The sequence below is a fragment of the Lepidochelys olivacea genome (genome assembly GCF_965140295.1).
Source record: "Lepidochelys olivacea isolate rLepOli2 genome assembly, chromosome: 9".
In the NCBI taxonomy this organism is placed as follows: domain Eukaryota; kingdom Metazoa; phylum Chordata; order Testudines; family Cheloniidae; genus Lepidochelys; species Lepidochelys olivacea.
The window spans coordinates 83,398,410-83,413,723 of record NC_140419.1 but is presented as its reverse complement, the minus strand read 5'-3'; the positions used below and the strand labels follow the sequence as shown (position 1 = coordinate 83,413,723).

At 35.7% G+C, this 15,314-nt stretch overlaps 1 protein-coding gene across 3 annotated transcripts in view; it reads left to right on the top strand.

Annotated features, from left to right (window-relative positions):
* ATRX (ATRX chromatin remodeler) overlaps positions 1-15,314 on the top strand; it is a 140,806-nt gene that overhangs the window by 57,841 nt on the left and 67,651 nt on the right. For all 3 annotated transcript variants that reach the window (XM_084640131.1, XM_084640130.1, XM_084640132.1), the window contains 4 exons: positions 6,221-6,351; positions 7,816-7,995; positions 12,455-12,548; positions 13,564-13,672. In XM_084640131.1, coding sequence (XP_084496257.1) covers positions 6,221-6,351; positions 7,816-7,995; positions 12,455-12,548; positions 13,564-13,672 — 514 coding nt within the window. The remainder of the gene's footprint in view (positions 1-6,220; positions 6,352-7,815; positions 7,996-12,454; positions 12,549-13,563; positions 13,673-15,314) is intronic.

Genomic DNA, 15,314 nt, shown 5'->3' with positions numbered 1-15,314 from the left:
TGATAAGCTCTTCATTGAGACAAGTAAAAGCCTGCTTTGATAAATGTGAATTTCAGCTACTTACATGAATAGATTATAAAAATTGGCATCTGTGCAATATACAATGACAAAATCTTTATAGTGGATCTTGATTATTAGAGCTACATAATTTGTTTTTTTATTAAAACACCTTTTCTCATTAGAAAGATAAAGCAAAAATATGGGAACACGTTTATGGAGAAAACATTTTCATGGATATTCTGGACTGTTAATGAAATTGAGGTTTAATAAATTGATGAGTACCTGAAATCACCTACGTGATGGTTAAGGTCTTGATGCTACATGCACTCATACATAGGCTTACTTGCCATGAAGGGAACTACTCACATGCGTAGTGAAGCATGTGAATGAGTGATTTCAGGATCTGGGCCTATATATTATTCAGTTTTAAAATTTAAATTTATAAAAACTAATAGATGTAATTTTACTTTTAGGTGGTTGTTTTTTTAAACGTATGTTATACTTTACTATTACAATGTAGTCCTCAAAAAGTAGCTTGGATAGCGAATGAAATAAAATGTAAAAGTTTTTGGCTTTTGAATTAGTAACAGCATAAACAAAGTATTAATTTAAAGGGACTCTATGCTAAACACTCAATTATGAGCAGGAGTTTCTTTTTGGAAGCTATTGTAGTTAGATTAAATTTTTCCAAGAAAACTTTATACAGTATTTCTGAAACTGAATTCTTTGTCCTGTAGTAAATGTGGGACCGACTTTGTAACTTTGCAACACAACTGTTGATGGAGTCTGCTTTTCTGCTTCTGAGCCTTATTAGCATAGAATATTGTGTCTGTTCCACAAAGTAGCTGCGTTTTGTTACATAGCTGAAGTGAATTTAAAAACAGAATTTTGTTATATGGACCTCAGTTGGGTACAGAAATATTGCTGCTAATCTAGCTCTTCTGTATGTTCAGTTTTAAAATTTAAGCATTTTAATTCACTTTTTAAAAAATAACTTTTAAGGGACTGACAGCACAGGTCCATAAGCACAACATTTAAACATTGTTAACCTTACTTTTATTTAAATATACTTTAATTTCACTCTACCTTTGTTATGTTTTTAAGAATTTCTGGTTGATGATTCAGCTGATTTAAAGTAAATATTTATCATTGAAAGCTCAGCTTTTTACAGTACAAATGTTAACTGGTAGATTTGACCTGTTAGTGTGGAGGGGATTATCGTGTTTCTCAGTACAATCCCTACAGGTCTTGAACAAAATAGATTTGATCACTAAATAATATTATATTTTCTTTTAGGTTTTAAAATCAGTTTGTGTAACTTTTCAAACTGAATCATTGTTTAAATTTTTATCTAGGAAATACTCTGAATATACATTTCTGAGGTGTAGGGGGAGGTATTTGTTACCAAATACACTTTTCAACCTTCAGGAAGTAATTGATAACTGAAGTCACTAATATTACATTCAACACTCATTGTACTTTGTACCGTAATCACTGGTACAAAATTGTAAAAAGATGGAAAACATTTTGAGAAGATTTAAAAAAAAAATTTTTTTCTTTACTCAACACAACTTTAGAAAAATATTTTCTGTTACTCAGACAAGCTGCCACTTTTCTACCAGACCAAAGAGGGTACCTAGTACCCAATGAAATATTTATAGTGTGGGCACTCATGGTTGCAAGTCTCTAGTTTAGAAGTTTTATTGTTTGAATACATTTGAATGTGAATGACATGAATAATTTTTTTAATAAGTCTTGAAATCATCTTTGCCAAAGTGCAATATATGAGTTGGTCACAATATGATAGGCAGTGCTGTATGCTGTCATCTTATGTTGTGTATTTGTTTATTGTTGGTCCTTCTGATCTTTTAAATGGTACTGTTAATATGTTCGCAGTAGTTTTGTTTATTAAGAGGTAAATAGTGTATTAATGCAGAATGCCTTTAAGTATTTGATGGATGCAATAAATTTTTGTAAAACATTTTTCTTGTCCAAGCATTTAATTTAATTGTAATACCTCTGAGAGATGGAAAATCAGATCGTTGAAACAAAGGCATAATACAGTCTATAGAACAAAGTATTTGGTAAATTATTAATCTGAAGGAAAATATTTTTGTGTGTGTACTAAATGTCAGTCAAACATACATATATAAAACTATAAATACAAATACAACTAAATATTAAAAATATGCTAAAGGTGAAATTTAATTAAATTTCTGATACTCTTAAAGGATGCTGCTTTCTATTAGCGCAGCCTTATGGTTTTGTCTCTTCAGCGGCTTATTTTGGACAATTTGATTATACATATAACTAATATGTGTTTATGGACACCACCTGTGAGTTGATTTAATTTAATTAAGAATGTTAACACATAGTGTTAATCATTATTTTTAGTTAAATTCTCAGCTAAATTTGTTTTACAGTGGCAACATTGTATCCTCAAGATGTTTGAAAAGCTATAAATGAGTCAGTTCTTGCCAAAGAGTTACTGCCTGTTTAGACATTAGAGGGTGTGGGGAACAGAGTCACAAAGATGTGAAATAACTTGCTAAAGATCACACAGCAAGTCTGTGGCAGAGCTGGGAATAGCATCCAGGTCTCCTCACTTGCAGCCCATTATACTATTGAGTGGATCGCATGGCCCCAGTGTTTTTTGTTTTTATTTTTATTTAAAAATTTTATAGCATTTAATTGTAATTGATGTTGGCTAAGAATCCACCTCAGTTCCCCGATCCCAGGAAAATAAATAAAAATCCCCCAGAGATTTGTTGGGGGAAACAGATTTGCACACTATCATAATCTGTATTGTCTTGGCGCTTCTACAGTTTGATGGTTAAACAAGTGCTGAAAAGAATAAAACTTTGTCAGTGTAGGTAACTGTTGATCTTCAGTCTTAATTACTTTCTAAAAATTTGGAAGTTGAACTTGAAGTTGGAGTAGATTTTTACTTTGAGGTCAGATATAATTTAACTTAATAAAACTGATTTCAAGAGCTAAACATCCAGTTTCACATGATGATGTGAATACTGTTATGCCAAATATTTATCAGAAGCATTTATAGGGTTTGATCTGTTCAGCACTGTCTTTTCGGTATTGTTTACCAATTTCATTATATATAATCCTTTGATTACACCAAAAGTGGAAAAATAGTCCTAATTTTTAAACATGCTTTACATTTTCAGACTAGAGCACCACTTCAGTGGAACATACTAGAGAAAATCTAGTTTTCGAGGACCATAATCTGTATCTTATTGCTACTAAATAAATAGTTGCATCCCCTGTTGATGAGCAGGGTTTGAACTTTCTTTCACTAGCTGAAAAATTAGTGTTTTTAATGTCTTGTGGAACATAAAAGTATTTATTAATCTGCCAATTTCAGAAATGCTTATTAATTAGTATTATTTAATTAAAATTATTCAGCTTGAGGAAGTTCAGATGATGATGGTACTGTGGACAGTGACCTGGGTATCCTTAGGAGCAGGCTGGAATAGAGAAGAAATAGTATTCTATGTGTGCATACTCAAGTTTGTACTTGTGAAGAAATTCTGCTGAATGTATTCTTTAGATTTCTCTCAGCAAACATTATTCTGTAAATGTGAAAAAACCCTTCCTTTTAAGAGTCAAAATCCACTTTATTTAAATAAATATATAAATATATGTATATTTTAAAAGATGATTTGCAATGCAGGTAAGAATTTGTTATCCAATTTCAAGTTTTATTAACTCTTTTAGCACTATTGAGGATAATGTGAAATCATTTAGGTGCACTAGTACAGGGCAGTATGTTGAGACTTGTGAACTTAATTTTAAGTTTTGCAATGTTTTTTTCATCAGTACCTTATTCCTTTCCTGGTGTTGAGTGTGTTTCTTATGTAAAAGCTAGCAAACCTACTGGTGATGTCCACATGACCTAGATTATACTTTGTTAAAATAACTTATATATGAAAGTTACAAAATAATTAAAAATAAGGAAATAGTTCCCCTTTTTGGGAATCCAAACCATTGTATTCTGAAGAAAATTACAACTGATCTGGGCAAATAAGTACAGTATTCAAAAAAACTACAAAAGGGGAAGATTTAATTTTCAAATACACGTAACTATTTATTCCTCCGGTCAGATATTATACACATTCATTAATATTTAAAATTTACTCTTCTCTTATTTCTCCTACACGGACTGATACAAAGCTAATTGAAATGAATGGGACTTTGTCCATATGAACTTCAATAAATGTTGGGTCAGGTCCACAAAATGAAGTCTGTTGATATAAGTAATTAAAAGCAACTTTTTAGGTAAACTTATTTTAAAAAAATAGCTTTATATCATGACTCATCTAGTTATATATGGGTCAGATAATTCTTTAATGTCTTAATATTTCCGCTGTGGATGCTGCAGGTCAGTGTGACTTAGTGCACCAACCATAAACATCTTCATGCTCTTGGATAATTTTTAATTCCCCCCCCCTTTCTTTTCTTTTAAATAATAACAGTTGAACATATGCCTGTCTTGAATTCTTATTTGAAATCATATTAAAGTGTATTAAAAGATGGAAAATATTGTATGATTGAAGTGTAATTGCAAAAACCGTGGGGAAAATAAAATAGTGGTCTTGGAAAATTTGGCATTGTTTTGGGGGCACAAATTAATTCCTGGAAAATATAAATAGAATAAAATATATTTTATAGTTCAATGTGACTACTAATTACTTGAATTGTGTAACATAAAAAGCAACACATTAGGGTCAGTTATTTCTGTGCCAGTTCCGAATGAAGAATAGAACTGTTCAAATTCCTGGCTTTTGAACTGGGTTTCTGATGAGGTATAGATACTTCCCTTTCCTGAATTACTTACTTACTTATTTACTTACATATATACAATAAAATGCTTTTCATCATTACTGCTAAAATGATTGGATCTGATCGAGAAAATACATGAAATCTTGCAGTTAACATTGCAGACAGGAGAAATATATTCAAAATATTATTATTTTTATTCCTCAGTTCCATAGGACCTGATCCCCTATGAGGGACAATTCTTTTTTTCCCCCTTGAAGTAAAGTATCAGATTAAGTCCACAATTTTCTTGTCCATTTGTACATCACTTTTCCCTGTATGTATTTTCATACTTGATTTTCCTTTGTTGAAAGATTCTGTAAATAATGCGTTTTTCGTAGTCTAAATTATTGTATTTTAACTGAAAATATTTTTGGGTTGGAATGGGAGGCTATGAGAAGTTGATCAACCTTTTTTTTGTTCCACAGGAAGTGGGATAATAGTCTGACTCTGCAAGTTTATATAGACCCGTAACTTTTGACAAATCACTGTTTTCTTCATCTGTGGGTCACTGTGCCTAAGAGGGTTGCTGGCAGATGTTTGAGGGGATGTGAGACTGCTCTCATCCTTTTTCTCTGGTCTTCTACTGATGTAGATTTTTCCAGCCATTTGCAACCACATCTTCTTGAGAAACCATGTGTGCCCTATAAAACACTGTACTTATTCCTGGCTGCATCTCCTTTGAAGTACAAGGGCACAGACATAAAGGATTGTAACATATACCTCAGGAACAGCTGTCAGGAGCAAAATGTGGAGTTATAGTATAAAAAATTGTTTTAGTGCATATCCTTTATCTTCAGAATTTAAGGTGTTCAGTGCATACTGCCTTTACCACGAATTAAATTCATAGAGGAGAGTGTCCAGAGATTGACTGTTGGTTTAATACTGTTTTTTGTCTCTAATCATTTAGAGACTTGTCCCAAAACACTTAGTGTTCCTGAGGCCATTAGAACGAAAATAAATAAATAAATAAATAAATAAAAATAATAAAAAAATTCAGTTTAATATTGCATCACAGTTTATTAGAAAAGATGAGTGACATGGAAGATGGGACAGGTGGGAAGGAATGAAATGGGCCCAAGTTATTAAATGTTGCTTTAAAAAAAACACATTTCAGCAAAATCTGCAGTAAACATGGTTTAAAATTGGAAAGTGCTTATTTGGGAGCACTGCAAAGAACTTTTTCCAAAGCAGATTACCATGTTGAACATATGAAATGTCAGTTAGAATATCCTCTCATTACCACCATGATTGCTCTCCATTCCTAATTCTTTCTGAGCTCACAACCCTGTTACTGAAGTGCTGAATTATATAAGATTACATTTGTCATTCATTGATCTATTGTGTAAGCGATGGAATACATAGTATTTTTTGTTTTACTTCAAAGAATTGCCAAGAAAATGCTTTTAGAAGAAATCAAAGCCAATCTTTCCTCTGATGAGGATGCATCTTCAGATGAAGAATCAGATGAAGGAAAAAAGAAGACGGGAAAGAAAAATGAAAACGCAGAAGATGATGGTGAGCACCAAAATGTGGCAGGAAAAAAGTGGTGCTTTAGAATCTGTCATAATTTCAGAAGTCGTTCGGGGAAAGATAACAGCAAAATCAATAAACAATCCCCAAACAACATCATGCATTTTTTTTTATATCAACTGCCAAACTGAACTCAGTCAGTATGGTTCTGTGGGTTTCTCTGTTTGACTTCTCTAAAAGTGTACTTTTACTTTATGATCATATCGTTATAACCAATTTAGAATCGAGTATGTGCTAAGCAATATTTGATTAATAAAAGACAATAAGACATACAAGTATTATTCCTGGGGGAGTTTTGCACCAAAAAGTTAAAAATTCTGTTTACAACATTTTAAAATTCTGCATATTTTATTTGTCAAAATAATGCAAGATAATCACGCTGGTTTCAATTATTTTGGTAATTTATTTAAACTACAATACAATGGATGGAGAATGGGAGTGGGGAGCAGTGGAGAAAATCCCTAAACCCCCTTGCCTAATAGTAATGTAACTAGGTTTGACCTTTTGTTGTCTAATAACTAGAAATAAATATATGCAGCCATATGCTCAGTGTTATATCATAGGCAACTGAAGAGCAAGTGAGGGCTGTGGAATCAAACTCACAATTTATGTTGGCTACTAACCGTGTCCAGATAGGTCAGTAGCAAACAGTTCATGGAGTACATTTTGATAGGAAATTTTTTCAGTCCAAAAACTTAGTTCAGTTCTAATCACTAAAGCACCATAAGCTCTTTATAAGGCCATACGGTCCTTTACACCACTCTGGCAATGTGTAAAGGAGCCTTAAAACTTTTATACTCCTGGGGGAGTTCACAAAGACAATGGGAACAATTCACTAAGCAGGCCGGCTGCTGCATTCTGCTCTGCTTTAGGGGACGGAGCCTGCCCCACGCCTACCTCCTCAGAAACATCCCAATGGCCTGTCCCTCCATGCTGAGCATGCCGCAATAGCAAGTGAGAGGGACAGTGTGTCTGTCTGTCTCTCTTTCTCTCACAGGCATGAACGCCAAGCACCCCCCCACCCCCCGTGATTGATGTCTTTACTGGCTGCTCCAGGAGCCCAAACTGACTTGCCTGCGCTGCCGGGGAGGGGCGTGTGACCACTCTTGTAGCTTCCCTTTGCTTCCCCATGAGAATTCATTTTTCCGCAGGGAAACAAAGAAATCTGTCTGGGATATGAATTCTGTGCACGCTCAGTGATGTAAAATTCCCCCAGGAGTAAAGTATGTGAGATATGTATGACGAAAACAAAATTGCTTCAGTTGATAATCCATATGATAACTGTAAGATCAAACCATTTCCATTGCAAAGATAAAGTGGGGCGGGGGAGTGCATATGTGCATTTGTTCGATCACATCTTCCTGGAAATACTTAATAGATGAAATGTAACTTAAATGAGCAAATAGCTACCTGTATGAGTTCTGTGCTGATTTTTCTTCTCTCTGACAGAGGAGAATGAAAAAGAAGATAATTCTGAATCAGATTCAGATGATGAAGAGTCTAAGAAGCCTAGATATAGACACAGACTGCTGAGACACAAGCTAAGTATGAGTGATGGAGAATCTGAAGAAGAAAAAAAGGGAAAATCTAAAGACGCAAAAGAAGGCAAACGCAGAAATAGAAGGAAAGGTACAAAATTTAAATGTTTGTGTGGCAGAATGTATTTGTTATTGGATGAAATATGTTCAGTTATGTGGCGTAATGGAGATTTCCAGTGAACAAAAGATTTCCCGGAATTCCAAATTGTCTTCCTCACACCTCCTCTCACTCTTTCACACCTATAGTTTCTTGTTTTGCAGTTGAGATTGAGGAAGTTAGTGCCATCAACTCTCTACAGGCAAATAAGGGAAAACAGTGTTGTTGTCACTGAATTTTTGTCAATAAGGTTCTTTGTTTGTTTGTGTGTGTTTGTTTTCAAAATACTCTAATTATAATCTTTAATCATGGGACAGTGAACTCCCCATGAAATTATTTGGTAAGTTTTTGATGAAATAATAATTAAAAAAACCTAACTATCATTGAAACTATTTGAAATATTTATTTACAAGGGCAAAAGCTAGCAAATTCAAAGATAATGATGTTAACTCAAACACATTTTCTTAAAGTCCATTTAAACTAAATCAGTATATCTAAAACTAGAACAATTTGGAAAGAACTCAGATTTTGAACTAGGAATTTTAAAATATATTTTTACACATCTCCTCCTGTGCTGTCATCCCAGACTGTTGTCTGTTTTTGTTCATTTACTAGGTTTATTATAACACAGTGATTATTCCAGGATAGTTTACTCTTATTTAATCCCCTTCTCTTTATTTAATCTCCCTCCCTCTCTTCTCCCCACCCTCTAAAAAATTGGGTTAATCTGGTTGAGTCATGAAATTTTAATACCAAGTCAAATAGGTATAATTCAGGAAAACCCAATTTTTCCTCCTCCTTCCTCCTGCAACTGCTATCTCTTCCTCACACTATACATAGGCCCTTGTGTCACCAGAAATTTCCTTCATCCTAGAGAGTTAAACTCTATATCCCTCCAAGTTCTTCTAAAGTGGTTCACAATGGGACGGCAGATGGAACTCTTAAATGAAAACTTTATTTCTCATTTTTCTTGTCTTAAGAAGCTAAGAATGCAGCTCTTCTAGCTTTTTCTGGGTTGAGGAGCAAAGGAATGACTGTTAGTGCAGATTTCTTACATCTAATAACCATGGGACCAACTGGGACCAACACTGGTATAGCAACACTGCAGACTCCAGTAACCATGGCATTTCAGAGTGTAAATGGTTTATTTACATTGGAAGCAAAATTATCCCTATTGCACAATTTGAAAGTATAGTTATATTTTTAGTGTTGCAGTAATGCCAGGATACCATACATGTGTAGTCTTCCATGTACCTAAGGATAAATTATCCTGTATTGTATTATATTTACAGTGTTCCCCCATAAAAGTCTCATTTTTGCATCTTCTGTGATATTGTTGTAACTTTTACAATATTTTAGCAAATAAAATGCCAGACCAAGGCATGGCCGGACCAATCTCCAGAACCCTTTAGTCATAAGTCTCCTCAATTACCTCAACCCTGACCTGGAGCAGTAAAATTTCTTTCACTTCAAGTAGCTCAGTGACTTGGTCCTCCATTGTTATACCTCTCCAAGTACATAAAACAAAAACCTAACTCCCAGTTACTTATATTCTGTTATTTACTGAGTAGCATTTTATTTACTTATTGCAACATATACCATTTAGTAAGAAACTCGTATAGCTTTCCAGTGTATTCAAAATTAATCTTAAATGCTAAATAGGACTGAATAGCATACTATATTTTTAGCTGCTTATAAATGTCAGACTTTTAAAAAATCATGAGTCAGGCCCCCCAAAATTATGAACTATAGATACTGGCCTCTTTTTGAGTCTTCATGACTTAAACATAATGAACTCATGATAAAATCATTAAAGATGGCAATCTGGTATAAAGAGGTAGCACACTTTGCATGAGATGGGAGAAATGAAATGAACTCTCAGCACAAAGGATTTAGATTTGCCTTTTTTTTGTAGAAGTTGCTGATCCAGACAATGCTCGTTGGCATTGGCAGTGCTATTATCCGAAAACACTGACATCCATAAAAAGGAGATAACAAACTATCCCTTGCAGTGAAAGTTTAGTGTGACTGAGTAAAGCAACTGTATTCTAACTTAGTCTTTGCGTCAGCATATTAAATCCACACACTTCACCAAAAATCACAGTATCTCTGGGTTGAGCACTTGTTTTCATATAAAATACTCAGATTTGTGTATATTTTAAAACTTGGTTATGTATATCAACTTTTAATGGTGGTATGGTTGACTGTTTATAACTCCTTTCAGATAGAAAAGTCTTAATTTATTTTCTACACCACTAACTTGATTTTTGTAGTACTTACTTTAATATGAATTGGATAAATACTATATTCCACTTCATATGCACGAAGCATGATTACAATGGCTATAAATAAGGAACTGTACAGTGCTTGAAGAAAACACTACTATCAGTCCTTGGAAGCAGTGCAGGATGGCTCTGTAGATCCTCTGTGCCTGCTCTTCTAGCTCTCGAGTAACAGCTGTGACCTCTGAATGCACCCTGAATCTGCATTGTCATTGTCAGGGTTGGGGGACCTTGAATGCCTTCAACATCCCTGGGAGTATTTACTTGTTTTGAATAAGTATCTATTTACGTACACCTCATTTCAACTACCCCGTCTCCCATTTTAATAGGAAAAACTGTTCAACTTTCTATCCGTTGCAAATATATATTAAATCCTTTTTCAACAGTTAGCTTATATCCAATAAATTCTTTGGTCTGATGTGTGAAAAGTCAATCCAAATTGGTCTGAAACTTTAAAGCAATGAGGTCCAACTCTTGGGTAGTGAATAAATTTAATGAAATATGGAAATCTTATTTGGGACATAGCTGAAGGCCATCTGTAAAGCTTTTTATTTTGGTGGTGGGGAAAAGGGAGAAATGTGAAACTATCCTCATGTTTGTAATTCTCAAGAAATGTTCCATTGAATGGGCAGTGTCGGGCAAAAAATTCATACACTTTTTTTTTATACAACAGTTTATTATCTATGTTACTAACAGTGTAGACTGTTCATATTTTAATCTAGTTTAGGGGTTGTCTATATGGTGGAGTAATGCATGGTACAGGGGTGTGGTTTCTAAAGTGAACTAATGTTTTGCACATTAATTGGTCTGTGTAGATCCTCATGGTGCTCATTAAAAGTGTCCTACTGCGCTTTAACCTATCCCAAGCACAGTGTTATAAAACACTAGGGAATTTTTAGTGCACACCAGCAGAATCTACATGGACCAATAAAAGCACAGCACATTTAGTGTGCTTTAGAAAACATACCTCTGTAGTGTGAATTGCTGCTTCCTGTAACCAAAGCCTTGCTTTTCATCAAGTGTGATTCTCATCAGTTGGTTTTCACTTTTTTGTTTTCATGTACTGGACCAATGGTCTCCAATCTTTTTACTCGCAAGATCACTTTTTGAATTTAAGGGCAACCCAGGATCTACCCCGCCCCTTCCCTGAGGGCCCTGCCACTTCCCCAAAGTCCCGCCCCACTCACTCTATCCCCCCTCTCTCTTTTGCTCTCTCTCCCCCACCTTCACTCACTTTCACTGGGCTGGGGTAAGGGGTTGGGGTTCAGGAGGGGGCTCCAGGCTGAGCCTGGGGTAGAAGGTTGGGGTGCAGGAGGGGGCTCAGGGCTGGGGCAGAGTGTTGAGGTGTGTGTGGGGGTGCTGGCTCTAGGAATGGGGTCAGGGCTGGGCTGCAGGAGGGGGTATGGGGTGCTTTCTCAGAGAGAGGGGTCAGGGCTGGGGCAGGGGGCTGGGGTACAGGAGGGGGTGTGGGCTCTAGGAAGGAGTTTGGGTGCAGGCCAATGGGAGCTGTGGGGGTGGTGCTTGCAGGCAGGAGCAGCACGCAGAAGAAGATCTCTATCCCTTCTCTCTCCTCCCCCCCATCCCCCCCAATCCCCACCCGTGTGGGGGCATGCTGGCTGCTTATGGGAGTGGCATGGGGTCAGGGCAGGCAGGGAGCCTACCTTAGCAGCAGCTCTGGTGCACCGCCTGAGAGCGCGTTCGACTGGAAGAGTTTCCAGGATCAACCAGTCGATTGCGTTAGACTGGTTGGTGACCACTGTACTAGACCAATAAGGGAAAATCAAATCCAAACAAAACTGTTTAGTGAATTAAAAAGAATCATAAAATATTACTGTTAATATTAGGGTTTCTAACAAAACATATTACTTACAATATACCTTTAAAAGACCTCTTTATTACCTTTTGAGTTATTTTTAAAAAAATTTGCATTGGATTTTTAATATGTAGCAGTTCAAAACCATATATGTTTCAATTGAAACAACTATTGTTGCATTACCTTACTGAGATATTTTATTACCTGCACATGAGGGCATTTATTGACCAAGAATTTACAAGTCCTACAAGCAGCAGAAATTAATTTCAAACAAATTACTTTTGTATTATTAGTAAAGTTATATTGATATTACTTTAGGTTACAACAGAGGTAGATATGTTTTTTTTTATTCTTAAAGTGAGCAGTGATGATTCAGATGACTCAGAATTTCATGAATCTGGAGTTAGTGAAGAAGTCAGTGAATCTGAAGATGAGCAACGTCCTAGAACAAGGTATAAATAAACTTTAGTTCTAGTCATCTCAGGTGAACTTTTTAAAAACTGATTATTGGGAAGGTACAATCCTGTCACATGTCATGTCTGAAATGTTTAGATGTGTTCTAAGAACCTGATCCAAAGACTGCCATTGACTTCAATGGTTTTTAGATCAGACACTAAATTTTAGTTAAAAGAAAAGGAGTACTTGTGACGCCTTAGAGACTAACAAATTTATTTGAGCATAAGCTTTCGTGAGCTACAGCTCACTTCATCTGAGTTGAAACAAATTTTAGTTGTTTGTTACAGAATTTCGGTATCTGCAATTTCATTTATTTCAAAAGCCTGGAAGTTGAGTTGAGTGTGAGAGTTCGAACTTCCTCGTTTATGTCTCAGTATAATTAGGAGAGTTGGGATACGAGAAGATGAGACCATTAAAAACACGTGGTATTTTTCTAACACGTTTGCTGCAGTCAAGGAACAATGGCTTCTAATTAAGGATTGAGTTTTAGTGAGGTTATGGGAAGTTGTCTAGGATGTAATCTTCTTGTTTGTGTAGTGTGAAAGAGACAGGTGGAAAATAAACCACTAATATTGATACTATTTTGCTATGGAAGTGATGTGTGTACAAACCAGTTACAATATAGGTGTCACAATACTCAATGCAAAACTATGATGTGGCATTTTCCTTTACCCCTTTAGAAATTATAGGACCCTCTTGGTAAACTGTGCAATCTACTCCATTATTGCCTGATAAAGTCAATAATTCGTCATTATTGCATATCTGAAGATAGTAAAGGGGTCCACATTACAGAAGAACATATTGTTTTGCATTTCTGTTAAGGAATAAACAGTTAATCTAGAGAATTGATATAATAGTGATGCTCCTCTTGTAAGAGGAAGTTAGTCTATAGGGTGAAAAGAGAGAAATACACCATTGTATTGAGTAGTAGAGTATTTTATAAGAGGAAAACAAACATTTGATCCATCAGTGTTCTCCTGTTTATCAATGACATTTTTTCCCATTTCTCAGATCTGCTAAGAAAGCTGAGGCAGAAGAAAATCAGCGGAGTTACAAGCAGAAAAAGAAAAGACGACGCATAAAGGTTCAGGAGGATTCTTCTAGTGAAAACAATAATAAGGTACCATATAGCAATGCCTTATGTTCTGACTAAATTGTTGAAACCGATGATAACTAAGATTTTGTCACAGACGTTTTTATGAAAAGTCACGGACAGGTCACGGGCAATAAAGAAGAATTCACAGGAGCCTGTGACCTGTCTGGGACTTTTCCTAAAAATATCCACGACAAAATGGGGAGCTCAGTTTAGGGGTCCCTACACCACCCACAGTGGCTAGGCAGCTGCAGGGGACCACTCGGAGCTCCGGGTGCCCCCACCCCCACAGTAGCCCACAGCTCCCAGCCACCACGGGCTGAAGTCACTGGTGTCGCTGGAAGTCATGGATTCTGTGACTTCCGTGACCTTCACGGAAAAAATTGTAACCTTAATGATAACTAGAGTTTGCTTTTGCAAAGTGCAATTAGGGAGTCTTCATTTTCTGTATGTCTTGTAACATTTTAAAATTTTTAACTCACACATTCTCTTTATTATAATTACATTTTTACATTAAACTGTTAGTAGGTGATTGAGTCTGCCAAACCAGATTAAACTTCAAATGCAGATGACTGTATACCTAAGCTTCTGAAGTCTTTCAAGAGTCTTTATTTTTGGCACTTGTCTCATGAGGCGGAACTTCAGTCCAAACCTAAATTACAGTGAAAAAAGTTTGGTCTAAATGATCCTACTTGCTGATGGCATTTTTTTATACACTACAAACTAATCCATAAAGCCCAGTACTCTGGCAGCCTTCAAATTCGTACTTGAGATTCTCTTCTTCTGTGACACTTCCAATATATAGCTAGTTGATAATAGGTACCTAATAGAATTACTGATATTAATAATAATCATTTCTCTATCAATTCAGTACTTTATTCATTCTTTCTTTATTAAAAAATACTTAAAACCTGTTAATTTTACATGCAGCTTGTTTTTATAATCATATTTTCTTGTCAGTGTCACTCACATCCTCTGTCCCCCATCCCTCTAATATTTCCATTGTTGCATCTTGTTTTAAACTAAATTGTAATCCATTGGGGTTAGAGGTGGTCTCCTAGGTGTTTGTATAATCCCAGTGCATTGGGACACCAGTCCTGATTTGGGTGACCTTCTGGATGCTATTCTAATATAAACTTCACTTCTTGATTCTTTTTCCTGTTTACATGGGGTCGGAAGTGCCCACCATTCTTCGCCACGCCTTCTGGTCCATGACAGTTGTTTGTAGGTCTTCGCATTCCAGTCCCTTTCTCTTCAGACTTCCTCCCACGTTTTCTTTGCTGGTCATTCTTTTCCCATTTCCATTCTTATCGCATGTCCAGACAACCTCAAATAGAATGTTATTCTAATACTAACAATACGTAATATAAACCTCTATACTCTTGATTTTTTTTGTTTTATTTCTACCCTTTAGTCGGAGACCCTCTGCTGGAATGGTAGGGATATGGATTATTAAGAAATCAATTTGAGGAGCAGTGGCAGACTTCTGTGGGGAGAAGCTGTCTGCAGTAGGCCAGATTCTAGACAATGGTTTTGATCTTTTAAATGTTGAACAGTACATATATTTTGCATTTTAGACAAAATTCGAAAACACACCTTCGGTAACAGTTGAACACCTTTCATTATATCTCACAATAGGTGCAATTATAGTGTCTGACTCTGAACAGCG